Source organism: Salvelinus alpinus, chromosome 8 (assembly GCF_045679555.1).
Source record: "Salvelinus alpinus chromosome 8, SLU_Salpinus.1, whole genome shotgun sequence".
Classification (NCBI taxonomy): Eukaryota; Metazoa; Chordata; class Actinopteri; order Salmoniformes; family Salmonidae; genus Salvelinus; species Salvelinus alpinus.
In genome coordinates this window covers 53,732,410-53,758,532 of record NC_092093.1, presented here as the reverse complement: position 1 = coordinate 53,758,532, position 26,123 = coordinate 53,732,410, and the positions used below count along the sequence as shown (strand labels likewise).

The following is a 26,123-nucleotide window of genomic DNA, read 5'->3' as shown; positions in this document are numbered from 1 at the left end:
TTTATGCTCCCTCATGCATTAAAGCTCTCTCGTGCATTAAATCACCATTATTCATTTAAGCTCCCTCATGCATTAAAGCTCTCTCGTGCATTAAATCACCATTATTCATTTAAGTTCCCTCATGCATTAAAGCTCCCTCATGCAATTAAAGCTCCCTCGTGCATTAAAGCTCCCTCATGCATTAAAGCTCCCTCATGCATTAAAGCTCTCTCATTCATTAAAGCTCCCTCATGCATTAAAGCTCCATTATTCATTAAAGCTCCCTCGTGCATTAAATCTCCATTATTCATTAAAGCTCCCTCTTGCATTAAAGCTCCCTCATGCATTAAAGCACCATTATTCATTAAAGCTCCCTCATGCATTAAAGCTCAATTATTCATTAAAGCTCAATTATTCATTTTAGCTCCCTCTTGCTTTAAAGCTCCCTCATGCATTAAAGCTCCATTATTCATTTTAGCTCCCTCATGAATTAAAGCTCCCTCATTCATTAATGCTCCCTCGTGCATTGAAGCTTTCTCCTACTAACGTTACAGCATTGTTGAGTTAGGTATTTGTAAAAAAATATATATATATTTTCCCGTTGTGATGATGATCGGGACCTGTTTGTGGTAGTTTTGTGATAAAAGCACTGTGATTTGAAGTTTAACTTTGTGAAAAATAACTTTGGTTATGGATTTTTTATTAACATTAAGGATCCCAATTTCGTTTACACGTTCACACCCCTATCCGCTATACCCTATTCTAGTCGAGGCATTTCATGATGTCACAGAGGAGTGGTTGTGCTATTTCTGACTGTACAAAAGGCCACTGTAAACCCCCCCCCCCCCCCCCCCCCCAATACACTTTCTAGTTTTTATGGTGCATTTCACAAAGAGTTATGTGCTGTGCTGCGTGTGAGGCATTCGGTCCTGTGGCCTACTGTAGTGCAAGCCTGGCAACTCTACAGGGAGGAGGAGGTTATGCCAGAGTGAGGGGCCTCAACCATGCTGTGAGCCAAGGGCTTGAAACCAACTGAGCACTAAGGTGACTGGACAAGTGGAGGCCAGCCAGGATCTTTCAGTTTATTGATAGGGAGGCATTTCCTTCTTGGGGTGCTGCATGTTAAAGGGATAGTAGGGAGATTCTGTTTTTCTACTTACCCAGAGTCAGATTTGTATGTCTCTGTGTGCAGTCTGAAGGAAGCTGAAGGTAGTCTTCAAGTCAGTGCGCTAACGCTAGTTAACAATAGCTCACGAAACTACCTTCAACTTCCTTCAAACTGCACACAAATAAGGATCCCAATTGCCAGAATCAAACACTATCCCTTTTAGCAGCTAGGAAGGGTTCAGTCACCCAGGCTAACTACACAATGTTCAGTTGCCCATAGTCCATGCTTCACCAAGGAAATATGATCTGAACACAATTGAACCTTCCAGTGCATAAACGTTTACTAATGGCTCAACTACTGGACACTGTTTAGCCAAGGTTACACAGGTGGTAATTGCTTGTTTTTTGACCTGACACTACACAGCTGATTGGTCAAAGCTTGATGATTAGTAGATTATTTTTAATTGGCTGTGTAGTGCAAGGGCAAAAACCAAAACATGACCCCCCCCTTGGGGTCCAGAGGACTGAGTTTGGGAACTCTGAGTTAGATGGTCTGGATCTCTTAGCCTTTGCTGCTGTGTCCAATCAATGTACGGGATATAGAGGACAGTGTAAACAGAAACGTTGCAAATCTGATGTCGAATAGATTAAGATCTTGCTTCACATATTTAGACTATTTTGTAAGTGTAAACAGGCTCATAGAGGGACTCCCTCTCCAGTTCAACATGTAGTTAATTTTACAGTCTGTTGGATGAAAAAGAGTGATGACGTCCACTGACTGACTGACTCGTTCCAGAAATATCCCTCGATGACCTCGTGGTGAATCACCTCTCCACTCAGCAGCAGATGTCGAGTTAATGAAATGATATCAGAGGGCTCAATTTTAGACCAGTTGTTCCTGGACCTGCAACATGTCAAATGAAAAGAGGGAGGAGATGCTGCATTAAAGCAAAGCCCTTCAAATCACAAGCAGCTGACGTGGTCCCAGTGTTGTTTGGCATCAATCAATATGCCACTGCCACTTAAATAGGACCAAGTCTAGGCCTATATCGTTCTGCATTTGAATGCCAGCAATGATTGTTTTTCCCCTGGTATATTTTATTTGAAGTATATAGAACTAGTGCTTTGGGCTGTTGCGGTGACCGTGTTACCGCTACACCGGAGGTCACGGGTCATGAAGGCAGTCAATCAAATTCAACTTGACTGTCTAGTCACGGTAATTAGGCTTCTCCAAGCTCTGATGCTACTGCTGGTCATTAGTAGCCTACTGAACTTGCTAAATGCCTGGTACTCAGCACTCTATTATCCCTCTAATCACTCTGACATAAATGTAAATATGATCTAAAATCTAATCAAACACTTCATGAGAGCTCATGTTACGCAACATTTATATAGGCTATGCAATTGCGCAAGAAAACAGAGTGATGGCCGCTAATAAAAAGAGGATGATCCCATCAGCTTTCTATAGGCTAGACCTACTATATTTATTTCTCAACTTTCCTAATATTAAGCTAAGCACATATTATCACTTGTGAATGATGCCCAGCATAAGAAACAGCCTTTTTTGGGCGACTTGTTCAATCAGAGTTTCACACCTCATGTAGCCTAGCCCATAGGCCTATATGTTTTGAAGGTTTGTATCACAACTAAAGTGGCCAAATAACTTCTTAAAATTAAGCACATTAATCCTCTTTACAACGGATGTAGAGCCTAACTGGCATATATAAACAGCGCGTGAGTTTCAAGTTTGGAGAAGAAAATTTTCACCATAAAAATGCGCCTTCATAATAAAAGTATTATATGCATAATCACATTTGCGGTTACTTTTGATCATGTTGTTTTTCCGCTAATGGAAAATGTTGCTTATAGCTTACTACCATGTGCGCATTGCTGCGCTTATAATGTGAGGAAATAGCCAAATAGTTTATCAACATTTTAAGCTAAACGTTCTGATCTGTTGCGTCAGCCACATTGCGTAAAACATTTTTTGGGGCATGCTAATAGTTAAATTAATTTGTGATCTATTGCATCCCACAACGATCCCAGATAATCTTTGGAATATTTATTTCTCGCACAGAATAGAATATGCACCGCGCAGTTGCGTCCCTGGTGTGTCTGTCTTCCCTTGTAGCCTGTGAGAAAGACCCAATCATATGATAGGAGAAGGACACAACCGCCATTGCCCGCAAAAGGCATGGATTTTTTGGGGGTGTATTACAGCCACAAAGGGGATGCCGCCGTGAAATTTGAGGCATTATCAAATTGTGAATGAGAGACTGATGAAGTGTGTACAGCTTGCGCAAAAAAACAAAGCATAGCTCATGCCTTTCAAGTAACTTTTTTGAAATCATAATTAGAGTCTCATCATGCAGCCTTGCAACGTTTGGAGAACAACTAAAGTAACATTAAAAACTCTAAATTAAGCATATAAACTCAGCAAAAAAAGAAACGTCCTCTGACTGTCAACTGCGTTTATTTTCAACAAACTTAACATGTGTAAATATGTGTATGAACATAACAAGATTCAACAACCGAGACATAAACTGAACAAGTTCCACAGACATGTGACTAACAGAAATGGAATAATGTGGGGGAGTCAAAATCAAAAGTAACAGTCAGTATCTGGTGTGGCCACCAGCTGCATTAAGTACTGCAGTGCATCTCCTCCTCATGGACTGCACCAGATTTGCCAGTTCTTGCTGTGAGATGTTACCCCGCTCTTCCACCAATGTACCTGCAAGTTCCCAGACATTTCTGGGGGGAATGGCCCTAGCCCTCACCCTCCGATCCAACAGGTCCCAGACATGCTCAATGGAATTGAGATCCGGGCTCTTCGCTGGCCATGGCAGAACACTGACATTCCTGTCTTGCAGGAAATCACGCACAGAACAAGCAATATGTCTGGTGGCATTGTCATGCTGGAGGGTCATGTCAGGATGAGCCTGCAGGAAGGGTACCACATGAGGGAGGAGGATGTCTTCCCTGTAACGCACAGCGTTGAGATTGCCTGCAATGACAATAAGCTCAGTTCGATGATGCTGTGACACACCGCCCCAGACCATGACGGACCCTCCACCTCCAAATCGATCCCTCTCCAGAGTACAGGCCTCGGTATAACACTCATTCCTTCGACGATAAACGTGAATCCGACCATCACCCCTGGTGAGACAAAACCGTGACTCGTCAGTGAAAAGCACTTTTTGCCAGTCCTGTCTGGTCCAGCGACGGTGGGTTTGTGCCCATAGGCGACGTTGTTGCCGGTGATGTCTGGTGAGGACCTGCCTTACAACAGGCCTACGAGTCCTCAGTCCAGCCTCACTCAGTCCTTTGTGGCCAGTCTGAGCACTGATGGAGGGATTGTGCATTCCTGGTGTAACTCGGGCAGTTGTTGTTGCCATCCTGTACCTGTCCAGCAGGTGTGATGTTCGGATGTACGATCCTGTGCAGGTGTTGTTACACGTGGTCTGCCACTGTGAGGACGATCAGCTGTCCGTCCTGTCTCCCTGTACCGCTGTCTTAGGAGTCTCACAGTACGGACATTGCAATTTATTGCCCTGGCCACATCTGTAGTCCTCATGCCTCCTTGCAGCATGCCTAAGGCACGTTCACGCAGATGAGTAGGGATCCTGGGCATCTTTCTTTTGGTGTTTTTCAGAGTCAGTAGAAAGGCCTCTTTAGTGTCCTACGTTTTCATAACTGTGACCTTAATTGGCTACCATCTGTAAGTTGTTAGTGTCTTAACGACTGTTCCACAGATGTATGTTCATGAATTGTTTATGGTTCATTGAACAAGCATGGGAAACAGTGTTTAAACCCTTTACAATGAAGATCTGTGAAGTGATTTGGATTTTTACGAATTATCTTTGAAAGACAGTGTCCTGAAAAAGGGACGTTTCTTTTTTGCTGAGTTTAGGAGTACCTATTTCTTTGGTAACTGTTCAACACAGATTAGCTGAATTTGCGCACTCCCTCAAATTGTTTGGAGAAAATATTTATATGTAATTCAGCTTTGTTCAATTGTATTCTTCATACTATAAAATAATGCCATGGAATTCTAAGCAAAATCTTGTCTGCTAAAGGAGTGTAGCCCATAGCCATTTGGCAAAGCCAGATCAGGACCTAACATAAAGACAACTCAGAGAGTGCTATTCTGTTCTTCTGAAATAGACTACATTTTCTTCATATCATGCTTCTTTAGACCTGTCTAAAATAAATAAGGGATTTATTGTGAAGGTGTAGGCTATATTACATGGATTTATTAGACTTTTTAAAATGTAGATGTTCTAAAGGTCTGCATCAGTGGCTTGTAGGCTGTGTGTGAAAGCCAGGAAGAATGTGTTTCTGTTAATTAATGGTCAATTACCGTGAGGCCCGACCAGTTATTGCTTGACAATCACCAGCTGACAACGTTTGTCGTGACCGCCACTGCCCTACTAGGGCTAGGCTGTTGCTAATTTGATACGGGCCTATTAGTACAAGTTCTACTGGATCTGAGAGGCTTGTGTTGCACTGATACGCTGGGGGCTGAACTGTGCTCTGTTCTCCCCTGACCTTCAGCGGAGGCTAACTGTCAGTCTGTGTTTGTCAGCTCCTAACTGATAGCTGGGGACCAAAGCCCTGACTGACCCCGTCTCATGGGCTGCAAACAGTGTGTGTGTGTGTGTGTGTGTGTGTGTGGGCGTGGGCGTGGGCGTAAGTGTGTGTGTGTGTGATGTGCCCGTGCGTCCACCAGTGTGTGTCTGGATGCTAGCTGCTGTCATCCACCAGACAATTGTTCAAAGACCACCGCATTAACAACGCCGTGGGTCCCTGAAGGACGATAGCACCACCACGACGATAGCACCACCACGACGACAGCACCGGCGGCAACGTTTAATATTAGAACAGATAGCACACCTGACAGATGTTCTGGGAGCTTGATAGTTTGATTCATCTTGGTGTCCTTCCTCTGTGGGATGTCATCATGTATTTAATTGCCTGAGTGCAGCTGCAGTGTTGAAGGCTTTCTACTCACTAGTTGCTTTGTGTTTCCCAAGGCCCAGAAAGCAGAGTACCTGGGCCCAGCTGCCGTCACCACTGAAGCCAGTCTGGATGAGAGGACACAGGGGCAGAGACAATGTGCCAGCCAGACACCCCCCAGCTGCACGACCCAGCAAGGAAGCAGAACCCAGAGGGAAGGTACGCCGCAGACAGACAGACTGGCAGACAGACAGACAGACAGACAGACAGACAGACAGACAGACTGACTGACTGACTGACTGACTGACTGACTGACTGACTGACTGACTGACTGACAGGCAGACAGACAGACAGACAGACAGTCAGACAGGCGTATACAGTACAAACACTCACAAACACATCCACAGTCAGCTGGGAAGCGAATGACAACACAGTCACATACACACTATAGTCAAACACACACTAATATTACTGTAAACTATGTCCAATAAGAATTAGGGGTGTAACGGTACACGTATTCGTATGGAACTGTTCGGTACGGGGACCTCGGAACGGTCCACACTGAAACCGAATGAATGCATCAAAAATATATACAAAAAGGCCTATAGGTTATGTCTACGCTGCGTTGTATTCCTCGAGTAAATGTGAGCTAACAAAAATTTAAGAAATGTCAGGCTATTCCATTAAACAGCTAGAGCCTATGCGCACCTCTGTAGTCCATTTAATGGTCATTGAGTCAAAATTCTAATCTTAACTGTCGCATTTCAAACGGTCCTTTTGTTGAGACACAGCTGGGAACTAGTTCTCTACGATGGCGAGCAGTGGGATTGACCAACCAGGAGGATTCTCCGTCATCATTTAAATCTCCAGTTGGGGAACATTTTGCCTTCGGCGAAGGACAGACAGAGTTTGTCGCCACTGCTCAATAAGAATAGCCAATGGACAGAGAGTTTGGTGGATGCCAGGAGAACGCTACCTGCCCGAATGCATAGTGCCGACTGGGGCTGTTTTTCATGGTTCGGGCCCCTTAGTTACCGTGAAGAGAAATCTTAACGCTACAGCATACAATGACATTCTAGACAATGCCCCCGTCCACAAAGCGAGGTCCATACAGAAATGGTTTGTCGAGATCGGTTTGGAAGAACTTGACTGGTCTGCACAATGCTGTTGTGGCTGAATGGAAGCAAGTCCCTGCAGCTATGTTCCAACATCTAGTGGAAAGCCTTCCCAGAAGACAGGAGGCTGTTATAGAAGCAAAGGGACCAACTCCATATTAATGCCCATGATTTTGAATGAGATGTTCGAGATGTGACATACCTTTGGTCATGTCGTGTATATGGAATCAGGAACAACATTACTTTGTATTTTGACGATAACTGTTGACATTTTTATTTTTCCCAACTGTACCGAAACCGAACAGTGACCCCAAAACCGCAATACGTACCGAACCGTAGGTTTGGTGAACCGTTAAACCCCCTAATAGGAATGTATGTGTTAATCCTCTTCCCTCTACTCCTTACAGCTGTACATATAGAGAAGATTGTACTGAAGGGGATGTCACAGAGCAGGACAGACAGGGAATACAATTTTGAGGTATGTTTTCAGTCTTCACACACTTTCACTTTTCTTGCCATTAAATTTAATGGTGTATAATTGAGCCAGTCATTGCTCGTGGAACAACCAGTCCTCTCCTCAGCCAATGCTGTGCAGTGGAGTTTCCTGTGAGCATTTCCTGTGCCTGTGGCATATTGGCAGTGGGAGCCGAGGAGCACGAGGTCACTACTCCAGGAAGAAGGAGAACGGAGGGAGTGAGAAGGCTTGGGGGGGGGGGGTGTTACATCTCTAACACCTGAAATGCATTTCCTTCCTTGTTTCATTTCTATAGAACCTGATTCTTATATTCTATAGCCAATCAAAAACCTGGATGAATTGGTGATTGTGTAGCCCCGTAAAGTAGATCTGTTTGTCTATCTCGTCAGGTTATTGGCCTGATTCATTGTTTGCTGCCTCCACCCATTAGGGATGCACTGTTTCAGTTTCAACGACTCAATATTTTGAACAACAAAACAGAAGACTGTAACTAAGGCTGGGAATGTCAATAATATCAGACAAGCAAGGGCAATGATCACACATCAGTCACAATGTGACTATTAGACTAGCGCACATGGTGTCAAACACAAGACCTGCAGGTTGAATAGGACACACAAGTGATTATAAATGAGTCAACAGTTGAAATAAAATAAAATGTTACACATGGTAAGCAGATGTTAATGCGAGCGTAGCGAAATGCTTGTGCTTCTAGTTCAGACAATGCAGTAATAACCAACGAGTAATCTAACCTAACAATTCCACAACTACTACCTTATACACAAAAGTGTAAAGGGATAAAGAATATGTACATAAATATATATGAATGAGTGATGGTACAGAACGGCATAGGCAAGATGCAGTAGATGGTATCGAGTACAGTATATACATATGAGATGAGTAATGTAGGGTATGTAAACATAAAAGTGCATAGTTTAAAGTGGCTAGTGATACATGTATTTCATAAAGATGGCAAGATGCAGTAGATGATATAGAGTACAGTATATACATATACATTATATTAAGTGGCATTGTTTAAAGTGGCTAGTGATATCAATTTCCATAAATTTCCATCATTACAGTGAGCTGGAGTTGAGTCAGTATGTTGGCAGCAGATGCCCTCCCATTGGTGAATCCAACTTCAATTGCACTGTTTTCGTGTGTCCCGTTTACAGTGCGCAGCGGAGGAGAAAGTAGACAGACACGTTACATTCCTAACCAGGCTATTAAAATGTTGCAACAAAACACCATGCAAAGAAGAAATATGTAGGCTTTTTACAGCAACATTAGAGCAGTAGCCTAGACTGACTAGTCAACTACAATACATGTTGAGTGGGCCGTACAGTAAGGAGAAACGTGTAGGCCTTTTACAGCAACATTAGAGCAGTAGCCTAGACTGACCAGTCAACTACAATACATGTTGAGTGGGCCGTACAGTAAGGAGAAACGTGTAGGCCTTTTACAGCAATATTAGAGCAGTAGCCTAGACTGACTAGTCAACTACAATACATGTTGAGTGGGCCGTACAGCCATGCTGCATTCAACTGCACCGGTGATCCATATAGTGCAAGAAAATGAATAACATGTTTAAGTTTAAATGTTACAAGCACCTATACCTACGTTTTTGTTATTTGGCGTTTTAAATACTTTGTGATTCGGGTCGGGGGCATATTATACACATCTGCAAGCATAGCAGCAAAGGCTGGACAAGTATTATTTATCTCTTCTTTAGTTTTTTTATGTTAAAATGTTATATACAGCATCCTATGTAGGTAAGTGGACATTAAAGGGCCATATTTTTTTCTAATAAAACAATGGTCAGTTTGGATCGCAGTTGCGCGTTTTGTTGTAAAAATCAATAGGCTATGTCTGGCCCGCGAATTCGTTGTGTTTTTTCAATATGTTCCGTGCAGCGATTGCGTTTGATTGCGTTTGACACCCCTGGGTTAGCGTATCTATTTATGTAGCCAACTATTTATTTAGCAAGCTAAAAACACTGAGCGGGTGACTGAGTGACCAACTTTTCCCCCTCATATCAGTTTTCGGTGGCTACTGCTAGACATGCAGGTGCCATTTGGTTCGCTAGCAAGAAATGTGAATCGCTTTTCTAGCTAGCTAGCAATGCTGAACTTGAACGACCTGTTATCCACAGTTAGCATATCTCTTAGTTGTCAATCAAATGTATTTGCAGGCAAATGGGCGGACAGGCAAGTTGCCATTCAGATGTCGAAACGTGGGTTGGGACCAGCATGCATTGGCAGGCAAGCTGCAGATGGACAAGCAGGCTACTATTCCCATCGTTTATCAGTGCGATTTTGACGGCCAACTAGCAGAAAAAGTTTGAGAGGGTTTATCTAATTTTCCTCATTAGGGTTTATCTAATTTTCCCTCATTAGATTTTATCTAATTTTCCCTCATTAGATTTTATCTCATCTCGCTCTGACTAGCATTAGTCGCTGATATTGTTGTTGTTGATGTGCATTGGCATCCGAGGGAGAGAGAGTACCTTTTTATGGTTGTTTGATCAATAGGACTGTGAAGTTCCCAAATTTAAGAGGACTCCAGTGGTATTTACATATTTGCAGAAATCCATTCAGGTGTATTTTGTGGTCTTTGGTGAATGTTTTCTAATGATCTAAAGTCACGCTGTTGCTACATCCTGTTAAAACACATTCCAGTTCAAAGTGAATGATGGCAGGTCCTACTGCCTGTAAACACACATTCCAGTTCAAAGTGAATGATGGCAGGTCCTACTGCCTGTAAACACACATTCCAGTTCAAAATGAATGATGGCAGGCCCTACTGCCTGTAAACACACAGTCCAGTTCAAAGTGAATGATGGCAGGCCCGTGTGGCGAATGGCTTATTTGCATATAGGCCTACTGTAGCTCTGATTGTCTATGGCTCACCGGTCTGCATAGGCTCTGTTCCTGGACAAGGAAGATGTGTCACGCCTGCTCCCGCTCTTCCCCCCTGGCGCTTGAGGGCGCCAGGCTCCCCATTATTGCGCACTCCTGCCATCATCATTACGCACAGCTGCATTCCCCCCGTCATGCGCATCAGCGATTATTGGACTTACCTTGACTCAATCACCTCCGTCATTACCTTCCCTATATCTGTCTGGTTCCCCGCTCTGTTCCCTGCTTCTGCATTGATTGTCATATGTCCTTGTTTCCCTGTGTGCTGACGCTGTTCCTGTCCTGTTACCTGTCCTGTTCCTGTCCTGTTACCTATCCTGTTACCTGTCCTGTTACCTGTCTTGTTACCTGTCCTGCTCATGTCCTGTTACCTATCCTGCTCATGTCCTGTTACCTATCCTGTTACCTGTCCTGTTACCTGTCCTGTTACCTGTCTGTTCCTCATTAAATGTTCAACTCCCCGTACCTGCTTCTCTTCTCCAGCGTCGGTCCTTACAATATGTTTTTATTAGGATTTAGTTACTGCAATGTCTATTAATTGTCCAATCGCACGGCCGCTTTCCCTCTCTATATTGCTATAGAATTTTCACAAATGCCCCAGTATATGTAATTCCCAAACATTCTAAGTATTTATGAGAATGTGAAAATGACCATATCTAGTGTTAAAAACTCATTCTTATTTTTAATGACGGCTTACCGGGGAACAGTGGGTTAACTGCCTTGTTCAGGGGAAGAACGACAGATTTTGACCTTGTCAGCTCAGGGATTCGATCTAGCAACCTTTCGGTTACTGGTCCAACGTTGTAACCACTAGGCTACTGCCCCATATCTAAGTGCTCGCTGGTCTGAAAATGAAAAAATTAAATAAAGTGTCATATTCTTCCTGGGGGTGTATATGAACCGATTTTAATAAGATGTTATGTTGCTAAAACGCTGTCAGTTCCACTTTAAGCTCTCACACCACCACCGGTTTCCCTTTTTAGTCTCTTTACAGGCTGGCTTACTTAACGCTGGCACGCCCACAACAGTCAGACACTGTAATCCTAAAACCTGTCTGAAGCTAACACTGTAAACCGTACAGCCTAATACCTGTAGAGGACACATTTATTGTTTTGTGGGTGTGTGGGTGTGTTACTCAAGTTTCAAGTCTTTGTCATATGTACGGGATACACATGGTATACACCGTCCAACGAAATGGGGGGGGTGGGGTGACTGGAGTCTTTGACAATTTTTTAGGCCTTCCTCTGACACCGCCTAGTATTTAGGTCCTGAATGCCAGGAAGCTTGGCCCCAGTGATGTTCCCAGTGAATTACTTCCTAGGTTTCTTTTCCTAGGAAGTTGGGACTTTCCAGACAGTGACGCTAAAGTGAGTGACTCTCTTCTCGTCAGTCTGTGTAGCCTATCGAATCGCATCGGTGACATAATTTGCATATTCTACTGGTAGGCCTAGGCTTTTTGGCTATTATCTGCAGATAAATTCTGAAAACATTTGATGAAGATGGTGAATAGAGCTCCTTTAGCAATACATTTTGAACCCCTGGGGGGAAACCCGGGGGGCACCTGGCTAGCTACTTTTACTATTTGGCTGGCTACTCTATATACATGTGGAAAACACTGCTTACTTGCAGGTTCCTTCTCGACAATGTAACAACAATAAGAAATAATCTAGAATAAGAATATGATATAATACAGGAAAGCACATTTTATAGTCCAATTTTCACACGTTTAGGGAAAGGGGCAGTGTTTTTCACAAGCACAATGGCCAGCCAAAATAGGAAAAAGTTGCCAACCATCTCTATCTATTTTGGTGGTCTCTGGTACATTCTAATGCCTTGTATCCATCCAAAATACACAGCGAAATTATTTAATACCTCCCAGATTATAATTTTTTTGGGGGGGTATTGTGTTTACAATTTAAATGACAGAAAATACACTGAACAAAAATCTAAACGCATCATGTAAAGTGTTGGTCCCATCTTTCATGAGCAGAAATAAAACATCTGAGAAATTGTTCATATGCACAAAAATGTATTTTTCTCAAATTTTGTTCAGAAATTTGTTTACATTCCTGTTAGTGAGCATTTCTCCTTTGCCAAGATAATCCATCCACCTGACAGGTGTGGCATATCAAGAAGCTGATTAAACAGCATGATCGTTACACAGGTGCACCTTGTGCTGGGGATAATAAAAGGCCACTCTAAAATGTACACAGTGCCACAGATGTCTCAAGTTTTGAGGGAGCGTGCAATTGGCATGCAGACTGCAGGAATGTCCACCAGAGCTGTTGCCAGAGAATTTAAGGTGCATTTTTTCTAACATAAGCCGACTCTAAAGTTGTTTTAGAGAATTTGGCAGTACATCCAACCAGCCTCACAACCGCAGACCACATGTGAACACGCCAGCCCAGGACCCCCACATCCGGCTTCTTCACCTGCGGTATCGTCTGAGACCAGGCACCTGGACAGCTGATGAAATTGTGGGTTTGCACAACCGAAGAATTTCTGCATAAACTGTCAGAAAGCGTCTCAGGGAAGCTCATGTGCGTGCTCGTTGTCCTCACCAGGGTCTTGACCTGACTGGAGTTTGGCATCGTAACTGACTTCAGTGGGCAAATGCTCACGCTCGATGGCCACTGGCACGCTGGAGAATTTTTTATTTTATTTTATTTTATTTCACCTTTATTTAACCAGGTAGGCAAATTGAGAACACGTTCTCATTTACAATTGCGACCTGGCCAAGATAAAGGAAAGCAGTTCGACACATACAACAACACATAGTTACACATGGAGTAAAACAAACATACAGTCAATAATACAGTGAAAAATAAGTCTATATACAATGTGAGCAAGTGAGGTGAGATAAGGGAGGTGAAGGCAAACAAAATATATATATAAATAAATAAAAATATAAAAAGGCCATGGTGGCGAAGTAAATACAATATAGCAAGTAAAAAAATAAAAAAAAATAAAAAAATAAACACTGGAATGGTTGGTTTGCAGTGGAAGAAAGTGTAAAGTAGAGATTGAAATAATGGGGTGCAAAGGAGCAAAATAAATAAATACAGTAGGTAAAGAGGTAGTTGTTTGGGCTAAATTATAGATGGGCTATGTACAGGTGCAGTAATCTATGAGCTGCTCTGACAGCTGGTGCTTAAAGCTAGTGAGGGAGATAAGTGTTTCCAGTTTCAGAGATTTTTGTAGTTCGTTCCAGTCATTGGCAGCAGAGAACTGGAAGGAGAGGCGGCCAAAGGAAGAATTGGTTTTGGGGGTGACCAGAGAGATATACCTGCTGGAGCGCGTGCTACAGGTGGGTGCTGCTATGTTGACCAGCGAGCTGAGATAAGGGGGGACTTTACCTAGCAGGGTCTTGTAGATGACCTGGAGCCAGTGGGTTTGGCGACGAGTATGAAGCGAGGGCCAGCCAACGAGAGTGTACAGGTCGCAGTGGTGGGTAGTATATGGGGCTTTGGTGACAAAACGGATGGCACTGTGATAGACTGCATCCAATTTTTTGAGTAGGGTTTTGGAGGCTATTTTGTAAATGACATCACCGAAGTCGAGGATTGGTAGGATGGTCAGTTTTACAAGGGTATGTTTGGCAGCATGAGTGAAGGATGCTTTGTTGCGGAATAGGAAGCCAATTCTAGATTTAACTTTGGATTGGAGATGTTTGATGTGAGTCTGGAAGGAGAGTTTACAGTCTAACCAGACACCTAGGTATTTGTAGTTGTCCACATATTCTAAGTCAGAGCCGTCCAGAGTAGTGATGTTGGACAGGCGGGCAGGTGCAGGCAGCGATCGGTTGAAGAGCATGCATTTAGTTTTACTTGTATTTAAGAGCAATTGGAGGCCACGGAAGGAGAGTTGTATGGCATTGAAGCTCGCCTGGAGGGTTGTTAACACAGTGTCAAAAGAAGGGCCAGAAGTATACAGAATAGTGTCGTCTGCGTAGAGGTGGATCAGAGAATCACCAGCAGCAAGAGCGACATCATTGATGTATACAGAGAAGAGAGTCGGTCCAAGAATTGAACCCTGTGGCACCCCCATAGAGACTGCCAGAGGCCCGGACAACAGACCCTCCGATTTGACACACTGAACTCGATCAGAGAAGTAGTTGGTGAACCAGGCGAGGCAATCATTAGAGAAACCAAGGCTGTCGAGTCTGCCGATGATGATGTGGTGATTGACAGAGTCAAACGCCTTGGCCAGGTCAATGAATACGGCTGCACAGTATTGTTTCCTATCGATGGCGGTTAAGATATCGTTTATGACCTTGAGCGTGGCTGAGGTGCACCCATGACCAGCTCTGAAACCAGATTGCATAGCGGAGAAGGTATGGTGGGATTCGAAATGGTCGGTAATCTGTTTGTTGACTTGGCTTTCGAAGACCTTAGAAAGGCAGGGTAGGATAGATATAGGTCTGTAGCTGTTAGGGTCAAGAGTGTCCCCCCCTTTGAAGAGGGGGATAACCGCAGCTGCTTTCCAATCTTTGGGAATCTCAGACGACACGAAAGAGAGGTTGAAAAGGCTAGTAATAGGGGTGGCAACAATTTCAGCAGATAGTTTTAGAAAGAAAGGGTCCAGATTATCTAGCCCGGCTGATTTGTGAGGGTCCAGATTTTGCAGCTCTTTCAGAACATCAGCTGACTGTTTTTGGGAGAAAGAGAAATGGGGAAGGCTTGGGCGAGTAGCAGAGGGGAGGGCAGTGCTGTTGACCGGGGTAGGGGTAGCCAGGTGGAAAGCATGGCCAGCCGTAGAAAAATGCTTATTGAAATTCTCAATTATAGTGGATTTGTCGGTGGTGACAGTGTTTCCTATCTTCAGTGCAGTTGGAAGCTGGGAGGAGGTGTTCTTATTCTCCATGGACTTTACAGTGTCCCAGAACCTTTTTGAATTTGTGTTGCAGGAAGCAAATTTCTGCTTGAAAAAGCTAGCCTTGGCTTTTCTAACTGCCTGTGTATATTGGTTTCTAGCTTCCCTGAAAAGTTGCATATCACGGGGGCTGTTCGATGCTAATGCAGAACGCCATAGGATGTTTTTCTGTTGGTTAAGGGCAGTCAGGTCAGGAGAGAACCAAGGGCTATATCTGTTCCTGGTTCTAAATTTCTTGAATGGGGCATGCTTATTCAAGATGGTGAGGAAGGCATTTAAAAAAAATATCCAGGCATCCTCTACTGACGGGATGAGATCAATATCCTTCCAGGATACCTCGGCCAGGTCGATTAGAAAGGCCTGCTCGCTGAAGTGTTTCAGGGAGCGTTTGACAGGAATGAGTGGAGGTCGTTTGACCGCTGACCCATTACGGATGCAGGCAATGAGGCAGTGATCGCTGAGATCTTGGTTGAAAACAGCAGAGGTGTATTTGGAGGGCAAGTTGGTTAGGATGATATCTATGAGGGTGCCCGTGTTTACGGAATTGGGGTGGTACCTGGTAGGTTCATTGATAATTTGTGTGAGATTGAGGGCATCAAGCTTAGATTGTAGGATGGCTGGGGTGTTAAGCATGTTCAAATTTAGGTCGCCTAGCAGCACGAGCTCTGAAGATAGATGGGGGGCAATCAGTTCACATATGGTGTCCAGAGCACAGCTGGGGGCAGAGGGTGGTCTATAGCAGGCGGCAACGGTGAGAGACTTGTTTTTAGAGAGGTGGATTTTTAAAAGTAGAAGTTCAAATTGTTTGGGAACAGACCTGGATAGTAAAACAGAACTCTGCAGGCAATCTTTGCAGTAGATTGCAACACCGCCCCCTTTGGCCGTTCTATCTTGTCTGAAAATCTTGTAGTTGGGGATGAAAATGTCAGAATTTTTGGTGGTCTTTCTAAGCCAGGATTCAGACACGGCTAAAACATCCGGGTTGGCAGAGTGTGCTAAAGCAGTGAACAAAACAAACTTAGGGAGGAGGCTTCTAATGTTAACATGCATGAAACCAAGGCTATTACGGTTACAGAAGTCATCAAAAGAGAGCGCCTGGGGAATAGGAGTGGAGCTAGGTACTGCAGGGCCTGGATTCACCTCTACATCACCAGAGGAACAGAGGAGGAGTAGGATAAGGGTACGGCTAAAAGCTATGAGAATTGGTCGTCTAGAACGTCTAGAACAGAGAGTAAAAGGACGTTTCTGGGGGCGATAAAATAGCTTCAAGGAATAATGTACAGACAAAGGTATGGTAGGATGTGAATACAGTGGAGGTAAACCTAGGTATTGAGTGATGATGAGAGAGATATTGTCTCTAGAAACATCATTGAAACCAGGTGATGTCATCGCATATGTGGGTGGTGGAACTGAAAGGTTGGATATGGTATAGTGAGCAGGGCTAGAGGCTCTACAGTGAAATAAACCAATAAACACTAACCAGAACAGCAATGGACAAGGCATATTTACATTAAGGAGAGGCATGCTTAATCGAGTGATCAATAAGGGTCCAGTGAGTAGAGGTTGGTTGGGGTCACGGCGATCCAGACAGCTGGCCGGGTAGATGGCTATCGGTAGCAAGATAGCATAGGATGGAGGTCTATTTTTAGACACCTCGTGCGTTTCCGTCGGTAGATTAGTGGGGTTCCGTGTGGTAGAGGGGATCAATCCAATTGGCAAAATAGATATAGTGACCCAAGAAAAAAAAATTGTCCGATATACTTATTCAGATAGCAGCCGATAAGACAGCTAACGATTAGCGGGCCCCAGATGAGCGTTCAGGTAACGTCGCGACGGAGGTGCCAGTTGGATAACTCCCTCGGGCAGATAACGTCGGCAGTCAGTCGTGAAGGCCCGGTGGGGCTCCGTATCTGCAGTGACTGTAGCCCAGGAATGGCTGATGGAACTCCTCAGCTGGCTAGCTCCGGAATGATTTAAGTTTGCTCCGGGATCGACGTAAGCCAATAGTCACACGGTTTGCAGCTAGCTAGCTGCGAAATCAAGGTGCAAATGTCCAGAGCCTGCGGCTGAAATCCGGGGAAACTGAGAGAAAAAAAAGGCCAGGTATGCTCCGGTCCGAGTCGCGTTGCACAAAAGTGCCGGTAGATTATCGAGCTAAAGGAATAGCTGATGACCACAAAACGTGGGTAGCTGAAACACCAACGCTAGCCAGCAAACCGGCTAACTTCTGGGCAGCTTCAGATTAGCTTCTGGCTAGCTTTCGGCTAGCTTCTGGTTAGCTTTCTGGCTAGCTTCTGATTAGCCCCTGGCTAGCTTCCACTGTGGATTTTCAGATTTGAGGTAAATAATACTTTTTTTTGTTGTAATTGGTGAGGCGGGTTGCAGGAAAGCTTTTGCAGGAAAGCTTTTGTAGTTGAGTTCTTGGATAATAAAATATATAAAAGATATGCGAAGAAAGGTGTAAATATATATATATACAGGACACGACAATACGAGGACAGAAATGACGTCTGAACTGCTAAGCCATCTTGGAAAGATGTGCTCTTCACAGATGAATCACAGTTTCAACTGTGCCGGGCAGATGGCAGACCGTGTGTAAGGTGTTGTGTGGGCGAGCGGTTTGCTGATGTCAACATTGTGAACAGAGTGCCCCATGGTGGCGGTGGGGTTATGGTATGGGCAGGCATAAGCTACGGACAACAAACACAATTGCATTTTATTGATGACAATTTGAATGCACATAGATACCGTGATGAGATCCTGAGGCCCATTGTCGTGCCATTCATCCGCATCCATCACCTCATGTTTCAGCATGATAATACAAGGCCCCATGTCGCAAGGATCTGTACACAATTCCCGGAAGCTGAAAATTTCCCAGTTCTTCCATGGCCTGCATACTCACCAGACATGTCACCCATTGAGCATGTTTGGGATGCTCTGGATCGGCGTGTTCCAGTTTCCTCCAATATCCAACAACTTTGCACAGCCATTGATGAGGAGTGGGACAGCATTCACAATCAACAGCCTGATAAACTCAAATGGTGGTCATACCAGACGCTGACTGGTTTTCTGATCCAAACTCCAATAGCTTTGTTTAAGGTATCTGTGACCAACAGATGCATATGTGAATTCCCAGTCATGTGAAATCCATAGATTATGGCCTAATTCATTTATTTAAATTGACTGATTTCCTTTATATGAAATGTAACTCAAATCTTTGAAATTGTTTCATGTTGCACTTATATTTTTGTTCACAGTGTATATGAATTCAGTATATTGTTAGTTGTTTTGGGATATTGTTTAGGCCTATAGGATCAGGACTATTTATCTAAATAAGAGAACATTAAACCTTTTAACACATCAGAACTAGAAAATAGATACATGTATGGAATTTTCTTTTGCGGATGCCTTTTTTTCATTTTAGGATAGACACTTGTGGTTTCTAGCTGCACCAATCAAAGCGGTGGAGCATGGTCAAAACCATTCGTCTTGGAGCGACGGGGGGGCGGGGGGGGGGGGGCAGGTTTCAAAATGTATTCATATCACAAGCAATTTAGCATTTATAAAATGGTAATATATTTTTATAAATGCAGACTAAAACATAAGTAAAACTTGACAAATTATCCAATCGATTATGATAATTTGTTGGTAAAGAAGGGTAGGTGCTTAACTTTGCAACCCCCTATTTTGATTTGCACAGACGGCTACAGTGAAAAGCTGATTGGCTCAGCTCAGTCGCGACTCACAAAGAGGAAGAACTTTTGCAGGTGTTTTCTGATGAATAAACATGCCGGTGGGAAGTAACATTAAAATAAAACCCAGGAAAGAAACGTAGACTGAAAAAGTAGTAGTACGTCATCTCATAGAGGAAACCCACGGCATTGACACGGAAAATACTTTGGACTAAAAACAATGATTTATTTACTTAAATTGTTTGTGCAACGTCATGGGTAAGCTAGGGGCATCGTATTTCAGCAACAACAAAAAATAAGGTCAATTTCCGCTCTTGTGGGCGTTTAAAGCCAGGTCTTTGTTGCCAGTATTGACTTCATTACCTCAGCAGCTGGTGCCAGGCCAGGCCAGGCCAGAGAGAGGGGAGCAGCAGGAAAGAGGTGCTCCGCTGGGGGATTTCCTTTGTCTAGCCTGCCTGCCTCAGCCCAACGTAGCCCCCAACACCCCCTCCCTTCGCCATGCTCTGATCCTTCATGTGATTCAGCCTCTAATGAGGGATGAGGAAACTGCTGCTGTGCTGTTTCTCTCAGAACAGGAAGCACACACTCACAGACACGTTATGATTCTGCCCATGGTGTTATCCCGGCTGTTGTTGTTAAAGGGAAATGTTAAAAAAAATGTCAACTTCATATTAATCATCTCCAGCACCACCGCAAAATCAACATATAGTATGTGAAAATGGGGCGTTCCTATGTTTTGTGGGGGGGGGGGGGGGGGGAATAGATGCCTTCGGGAAAGTATTCAGACCCCTTGACTTTTTACCACATTTTGTTAGGTTACAGCCTTGTTCTAAAATGTATTAAATAGTTTTTTTCCTCATCAATCTACACACAATAACCCATAATGACAAAGCAAAAACTGTTTTTAAGACATTTTTGTTAATTTATATATAACCAAAAAAAAAATAAAAAAAATTCATAAGTATTCAGACCCTTTACTCAGTACTTTGTCTGAGGTCCTGAGCGCTCTGAAGCAGGTTTTCATCAAGGATCTCTCTATACTTTGCTCTTATACAGTTGAAGTCAGAAGTTTACATACACCTTAGCCAATTCCCTGTCTTAGGTCAGTTAGGATCACCACTTTATTTTAAGAATGTGAAATGTCAGAATAATAGTAGAGAGAATGATTTATTTCAGCTTGTATTTCTTTCATCACATTCCCAGTGGTTCAGAAGTTTACATACACGCAATTAGTATTTGATAGCATTGCCTTTCAATTTTTTAACCTGGGTCAAACGTTTAGGGTAGCCTTCCACAAGCTTCCCACAATAAGTTGGGTGAATTTTGGCCCATTCCTCCTGACAAAGCTGGTGTATCTGAGTCAAGTTTGTAGGCCTCCTTGCTCGCACAGGCTTTTTCAGTTCTGCCCACACATTTTCTATAGGATTCAGGTCAGGGCTTTGTGATGGCCACTACAATACCTTGACTTTGTTGTCCTTAAGCCATTTTGCCACAACTTTGGTAGTACGCTTGGGATCATTGTCCATTTGGAAGACCCATTTGCGACCAAGCTTTAACTTCCTGACTGATGTCTTAAGATGTTGCTTCAATATATCCACATAATTTTTCTTCCTCATGATGACATATATTTTGTGAAGTGCACCAGTCCCTCCTGCAGCAAAGCACCCCCACAACATGATGCTGCCACCCCCGTGCTTCACGGTTGGGATGGTGTTCTACGGCTTGCAAGCCTCCTCCTTTTTCCTCCAAACATAACGATGGTCATTATGGCCATACAGTTATATTTTTGTTTCACCAGACCAGAGGACAATTATCCAAAAAGTACGATATTTGTCCCCATGTGCATTTGCTAACCGTAGTCTGGCTTTTTTATGGCGGTTTTGGAGCAGTGGCTTCTTCCTTGCTGAGCGGCCTTTCAGGTGATGTCGATATAGGACTCGTTTTACTGTGGATATAGATACTTTTGTACCTGTTTCCTCCAGCATCTTCACAAGGTCCTTTGCTGTTGTTCTGGGATTGATTTGCACTTTTCTCACCGAAGTACGTTCATCTCTAGGAGACAGAACGCGTCTCCTTCCTGAGCGGTATGACGGCTGCATGGTCCCATGGTGTTTATACTTGCATACTATTGTTTGTACAGATGAATGTGGCGTTGTCAACCGAGTTGACAACAATGGAGTTGTCAACCGTGATGGCGAGATCATGGAACGGGCAGTCCTTCCCCGGGAGGAAGAGCAGCTCCGTCTTGCCGAGGTTCAGCTTGAGGTGGTGATCCGTCATCCACACTGATATGTCTGCCAGACATGCAGAGATGCGATTCACCACCTGGTTATCAGAGGGGGGAAAGGAGAAGATTAATTGTGTGTCGTCTGCATAGCAATGATAGGAGAGACCATGTGAGGTGTGATGTCCAGTCAAGTTGGACCAAATCATGTCCAGTCAACATCTCAAGGATGATCAATGGAAACAGGCATCACCTGAGCTCAATTTTGAGTCTCATAGCAAAGGGTCTGAATAGTTATGTAAATAAGTTATGTAAATAAGGTATTTCTGTGTTAAATATTTTCAAAATTTGCAAAAAATAACAATTTTAGAATAAGTCTGTAGCATAACAAAATGTGGAAAATGTCAAGGGGTCTGAATACTTTCCAAAGGCACTGTAAGGGTTTCCAATGACATCATCACCCAATTAGTAGACAATCAGTAGGCATTTAGTAGGAAATTCCTTCTCATAATTGGTTAAAATCACACGATGCATGGGTTGGTGCTGGAGATGAAACATTTTTTTTAAAGTACAACATTTCCATTTAATGTTCTGGAGATAATATACTTCATCTTCACCTTCCTCTTTTTGCCAGAGCAAGGCAGTGAGTCATTGCTGTTGTGCATAAATGCCTCAACTGCATGTAACCTGTCTCGTATAACCTGTCTCATATAACCTGTCTCATGTATCCTGTCTTGTCTAACCTGTCTCGTGTAACCTGTCTCGTATAACCTGTCTCATGTAACCTGTCTCGTATACCTGTCTCGTCTAACCTGTCTTGTGTAACCTGTCTCGTATAACCTGTCTCGTGTAACCTGTCTCGTATAACCTGTCTCGTATAACCTGTCTCGTGTAACCTGTCTCGTGTAACCTGTCTCGTATAACCTGTCTCGTATAACCTGTCTCGTATAACCTGTCTCGTATACCTGTCTCGTGTAACCTGTCTTGTGTAACCTGTCTCGTATAACCTGTCTCGTATAACCTGTCTCGTATAACCTGTCTCGTATAAACTGTCTCGTATAACCTGTCTCGTATAACATGTCTCGTATAACCTGTCTCGTATAACATGTCTCGTATAACCTGTCTCGTATAACCTGTCTCGTATAACCTGTCTCATATAACATGTTTCGTATAACCTGTCTCGTATAACCTGTCTCGTATAACATGTTTCGTATAACCTGTCTCGTATAACCTGTCTCGTATAACATGTCTCGTATAACCTGTCTCATGTAACCTGTCTTGTCTAACCTGTCTCGTGTAACCTGTCTCGTATAACCTGTCTCGTATAACCTGTCTCGTATAACCTGTCTCGACAGTCTTTTCTTTTTTAACTCCAGTGTTGACTTGTCTGCCTGCCAAAGTGACCTGGAAATTAGGAGTTTCATAGATGATTGCTTTCTTTAGCGTCTAAATGCCAGCTAACCAAAACGAGGGAAGACTAGGGAAATAGTCAGACCCTAGCCTAGTATAATTGTCTTGTAGCCTGGTCTCGTAAGTAATGTGTGTCATTTTGCCGTGTGAGAGGATTTAGGCTTGCTATCTGGGGCATGCTAATGGTACCGAGACCAAAGTAAGGTATGCCTGCTGGTGCTGACGGCCGGGGGACCAGAGAGTTTGCTTGCATCATCAACCCCGTCGCTCCAGTACACACAGTCAGGACCAGGAGAAACGGTCATGGCATGTCTCATCGTTAGGTTGACAATAGTTTTATACCACAGCGCTTGGACCGGTCTCATGTTTCATACGATCTATAAGTCCTTTCAGCTGACAAAGGAAGCAAGGAAGCTGTTTGAGACGGTTTGGACGCGACCCGGACAGACCGTCTGTGCTGGCCCAGTGGAGAGAGATGGTCATGCCGGTTTTAGCCATCTCCTCATTTTCTAACCCACCCAGCCCCTGGCCAGGCCAGTTCTGCTCTGTACTGCCCACCCAGCCGCTGGCCAGGCCAGATCTGTTATCTGCTGCCCACCCAGCCCCTGACCAGGCCAGATCTGCTCTGTGCTGCCCACCCAGCCCCTGACCAGGCCAGATTTGCTCTGTGCTGCCCACCCAGCCCCTGACCAGGCCAGATCTGCTCTGTGCTGCCCACCCAGCCCCTGACCAGGCCAGATCTGCTCTGTGCTGCCCACCCAGCCCCTGACCAGGCCAGATCTGCTCTGTGCTGCCCACCCAGCCCCTGACCAGGCCAGATCTGCTCTGTGCTGCCCACCCAGCCCCTGACCAGGCCAGATCTGCTCTGTGCTGCCCACCCAGCCCCTGACCAGGCCAGTTCTGCTCTGTGCTGCCCACCCAGCCCCTGACCAGGCCAGATCTGCTCTGTGCTGCCCACCCAGCCCCTGACCAGGCCAGATCTGCTCTGTGCTGCCCACCCAGCCCCTGACCAGGCCAGATCTGCTCTGTGCTGCCCACCCAGCCCCTGACCAGGCCAGATCTGCTCTGTGCTGCCCACCCAGCCCCTGACCAGGCCAGTTCTGCTCTGTGCTGCCCACCCAGCCCCTGACCAGGCCAGATCTGCTCTGTGCTGCCCACCCAGCCCCTGACCAGGCCAGATCTGCTCTGTGCTGCCCACCCAGCCCCTGGCCTGTGTGAACCCATCCTCACCCTGTGCTCTGTAACAAGCAGACCCCTGTCATTTGGGGTGAAATAGCTGGTCTGGTTCTGAACTTGTAGCTGGTTTAGTTCTGGACTTGTAGCTGGTCTGGTTCTGGATGTGTAGCTGGTCTGGTTCTGGACGTGTAGCTGGTCTGGTTCTGGACTTGTAGCTGGTCTGGTTCTGGACTTGTAGCTGGTCTGGTTCTGGACTTGTAGCTGGTTTGGTTCTGGACTTGAAGCTGGTCTGGTTCTGGACGTGGAGCTGGTCTGGTTCTGGACGAGTAGCTGGTCTGGTTCTGGACATGTAGCTGGTCTGGTTCTGGACTTGTAGCTGGTCTGGTTCTGGACGTGTAGCTGGTCTGGTTCTGGACTTGTAGCTGGTCTGGATCTGGACTTGTAGCTGGTCTGATTCTGGACTTGTAGCTGGTCTGGTTCTGGACTTGTAGCTGGTCTGGATCTGGACTTGTAGCTGGTCTGATTCTGGACGTGTAGCTGGTCTGGTTCTGGACTTGTAGCTGGTCTGGTTCTGGACTTGTAGCTGGTCTGGATCTGGACTTGTAGCTGGTCTGGATCTGGACTTGTAGCTGGTCTGATTCTGGACTTGTAGCTGGTCTGGTTCTGGACGTGTAGCTGGTCTGATTCTGGACATATAGCTGGTCTGGTTCTGGACTTGGCCCATGGACATGGCTGGTAAACAAAGTAAACTCAGTCAGAATACCCACTATACAACCTAGTAAAAAGGCAGTAAAACACATGGCTGGCTGGCTGGCTGGCAAGACCTGGCACCCTGTAAGCCTGTGCACACACACACTGAGAGAAAGACTAACACTCACACACTGACACACACACTGACACACACACACACACACAATTACTCACTTACTCACTAATGCAGGGACAGACTCAAACACGCACACACCCTCGCTTTGTACCTCTCACTTTCACTCTGTCCCTCTCCCTCTGTCCCTCTCACTCTGTTCCTCTCACTCTGTTCCTCTCACTCTGTCTTTCTCACTCTGTCCCTCTCCCTCTGTCCCTCTCACTCTGTCCCTCTCCCTCTGTCCCTCTCACTCTGTTCCTCTCACTCTGTCTTTCTCACTCTGTCCCTCTCCCTCTGTCCCTCTCACTCTGTCCTTCTCACTCTGTCCCTCTCCCTCTGTCCCTCTCACTCTGTTCCTCTCACTCTGTCCTTCTCACTCTGTCCCTCTCCCTCTGTCCCTCTCACTCTGTTCCTCTCACTCTGTCTTTCTCACTCTGTCCCTCTCCCTCTGTCCCTCTCACTCTGTCCCTCTCACTCTGTCCCTCTCCCTCTGTCCCTCTCACTCTGTCTTTCTCACTCTGTCTTTCTCACTCTGTCCCTCTCCCTCTGTCCCTCTCACTCTGTCCCTCTCACTCTGTCCCTCTCCCTCTGTCCCTCTCACTCTGTTCCTCTCACTCTGTCCTTCTCACTCTGTCCCTCTCCCTCTGTCCCTCTCACTCTGTTCCTCTCACTCTGTCCTTCTCACTCTGTCCTTCTCACTCTGTCCCTCTCACTCTGTCCCTCTCCCTCTGTCCCTCTCACTCTGTTCCTCTCACTCTGACCCTCTCACTCTGTTCCTCTCACTCTGTCTTTCTCACTCTGTCCCTCTCCCTCTGTCCCTCTCACTCTGTCCCTCTCACTCTGTCCCTCTCACTCTGTCCCTCTCACTCTGTCCCTCTCCCTCTGTCCCTCTCCCTCTGTCCCTCTCACTCTGTCCCTCTCACTCTGTCCCTCTCACTCTGTCCCTCTCCCTCTGTCCCTCTCACTCTGTCCCTCTCACTCTGTTCCTCTCACTCTGTTCCTCTCACTCTGTCCCTCTCCCTCTGTCCCTCTCACTCTGTCCCTCTCACTCTGTCCCTCTCCCTCTGTCCCTCTCACTCTGTTCCTCTCACTCTGTCCTTCTCACTCTGTCCCTCTCCCTCTGTCCCTCTCACTCTGTTCCTCTCACTCTGTCTTTCTCACTCTGTCCCTCTCCCTCTGTCCCTCTCACTCTGTCCCTCTCACTCTGTCCCTCTCCCTCTGTCCCTCTCACTCTGTTCCTCTCACTCTGTCCTTCTCACTCTGTCCCTCTCCCTCTGTCCCTCTCACTCTGTCCCTCTCACTCTGTCCCTCTCCCTCTGTCCCTCTCACTCTGT

At 45.1% G+C, this 26,123-nt stretch overlaps 1 protein-coding gene across 2 annotated transcripts in view; it reads left to right on the top strand.

Annotated features, from left to right (window-relative positions):
* The window catches only part of LOC139583287 (zinc finger CCHC domain-containing protein 2-like), a 71,993-nt gene that overhangs the window by 5,923 nt on the left and 39,947 nt on the right, over positions 1–26,123 (top strand). For both annotated transcript variants that reach the window (XM_071414193.1, XM_071414192.1), the window contains exons 2-3: positions 6,123–6,264; positions 7,568–7,638. In XM_071414193.1, the coding sequence (XP_071270294.1) occupies positions 6,123–6,264; positions 7,568–7,638 (213 nt within the window). The remainder of the gene's footprint in view (positions 1–6,122; positions 6,265–7,567; positions 7,639–26,123) is intronic.